Source organism: Nanorana parkeri, unplaced genomic scaffold, assembly GCF_000935625.1.
Source record: "Nanorana parkeri isolate BGI_ZX_2015 unplaced genomic scaffold, ASM93562v1 scaffold1937, whole genome shotgun sequence".
Lineage (NCBI taxonomy): Eukaryota > Metazoa > Chordata > Amphibia > Anura > Dicroglossidae > Nanorana > Nanorana parkeri.
Genome location: NW_017308205.1, coordinates 119,722 through 120,251, shown reverse-complemented (window position 1 = coordinate 120,251; position 530 = coordinate 119,722). Strand labels below are relative to the sequence as shown.

Here is a 530-nt window from a genome sequence, read left to right as displayed (position 1 = left end):
TGACATATGACCTACAGATTCATGAAAGTGTGATATGTAATAGGTCTGCTTTAAGCCTGCCATGACAAATATATATGGGCTGCCACCCCTGCTGCAGCTTCATTGTAAATAATCTGCAACAGGTATACAGCAAGCGTAACTCCTGATCTGCACACTTGTTCTGGATGACTTACTAAAGCCAGAGGAACAGCATTAAATACCATGCTACTAGCATTTTCAGGAAGAGGTAAACAATAGTAGCTTACTTTGCTCAGTTAGGCTGCGTTAATTTGTTCATTATTAAAAATTATCCCTAATTTGAAGGTAGGGCACTGTATAGTTGCACTTACCTGAGACTTTGCTAGAAGAAACTCCAAACCATTTAAGAACTTAGAAAGGGGGCTGGATAATGAAAATCCTTGAATTCGATCAATTATAACCACCAGCTGCAAAACATACAGTGCTTTAGGTAACAATGTACAAGCAAATGAAGTCTTTAGTAACAAAAGGACTAGTTGGTTTAGAAGAATGGTCCAATATATACACATATA

The 530-nt window shown here is 37.5% G+C and overlaps 1 protein-coding gene across 1 annotated transcript in view; it reads right to left on the bottom strand.

The window, feature by feature from the left end:
• MDN1 (midasin AAA ATPase 1) overlaps window positions 1-530 on the bottom strand; it is a 148,956-nt gene that overhangs the window by 33,761 nt on the left and 114,665 nt on the right. Inside the window, exon 67 of the mRNA XM_018572096.1 lies at window positions 330-425. Within this exon, the coding sequence (XP_018427598.1) occupies window positions 330-425 (96 nt within the window). The remainder of the gene's footprint in view (window positions 1-329; window positions 426-530) is intronic.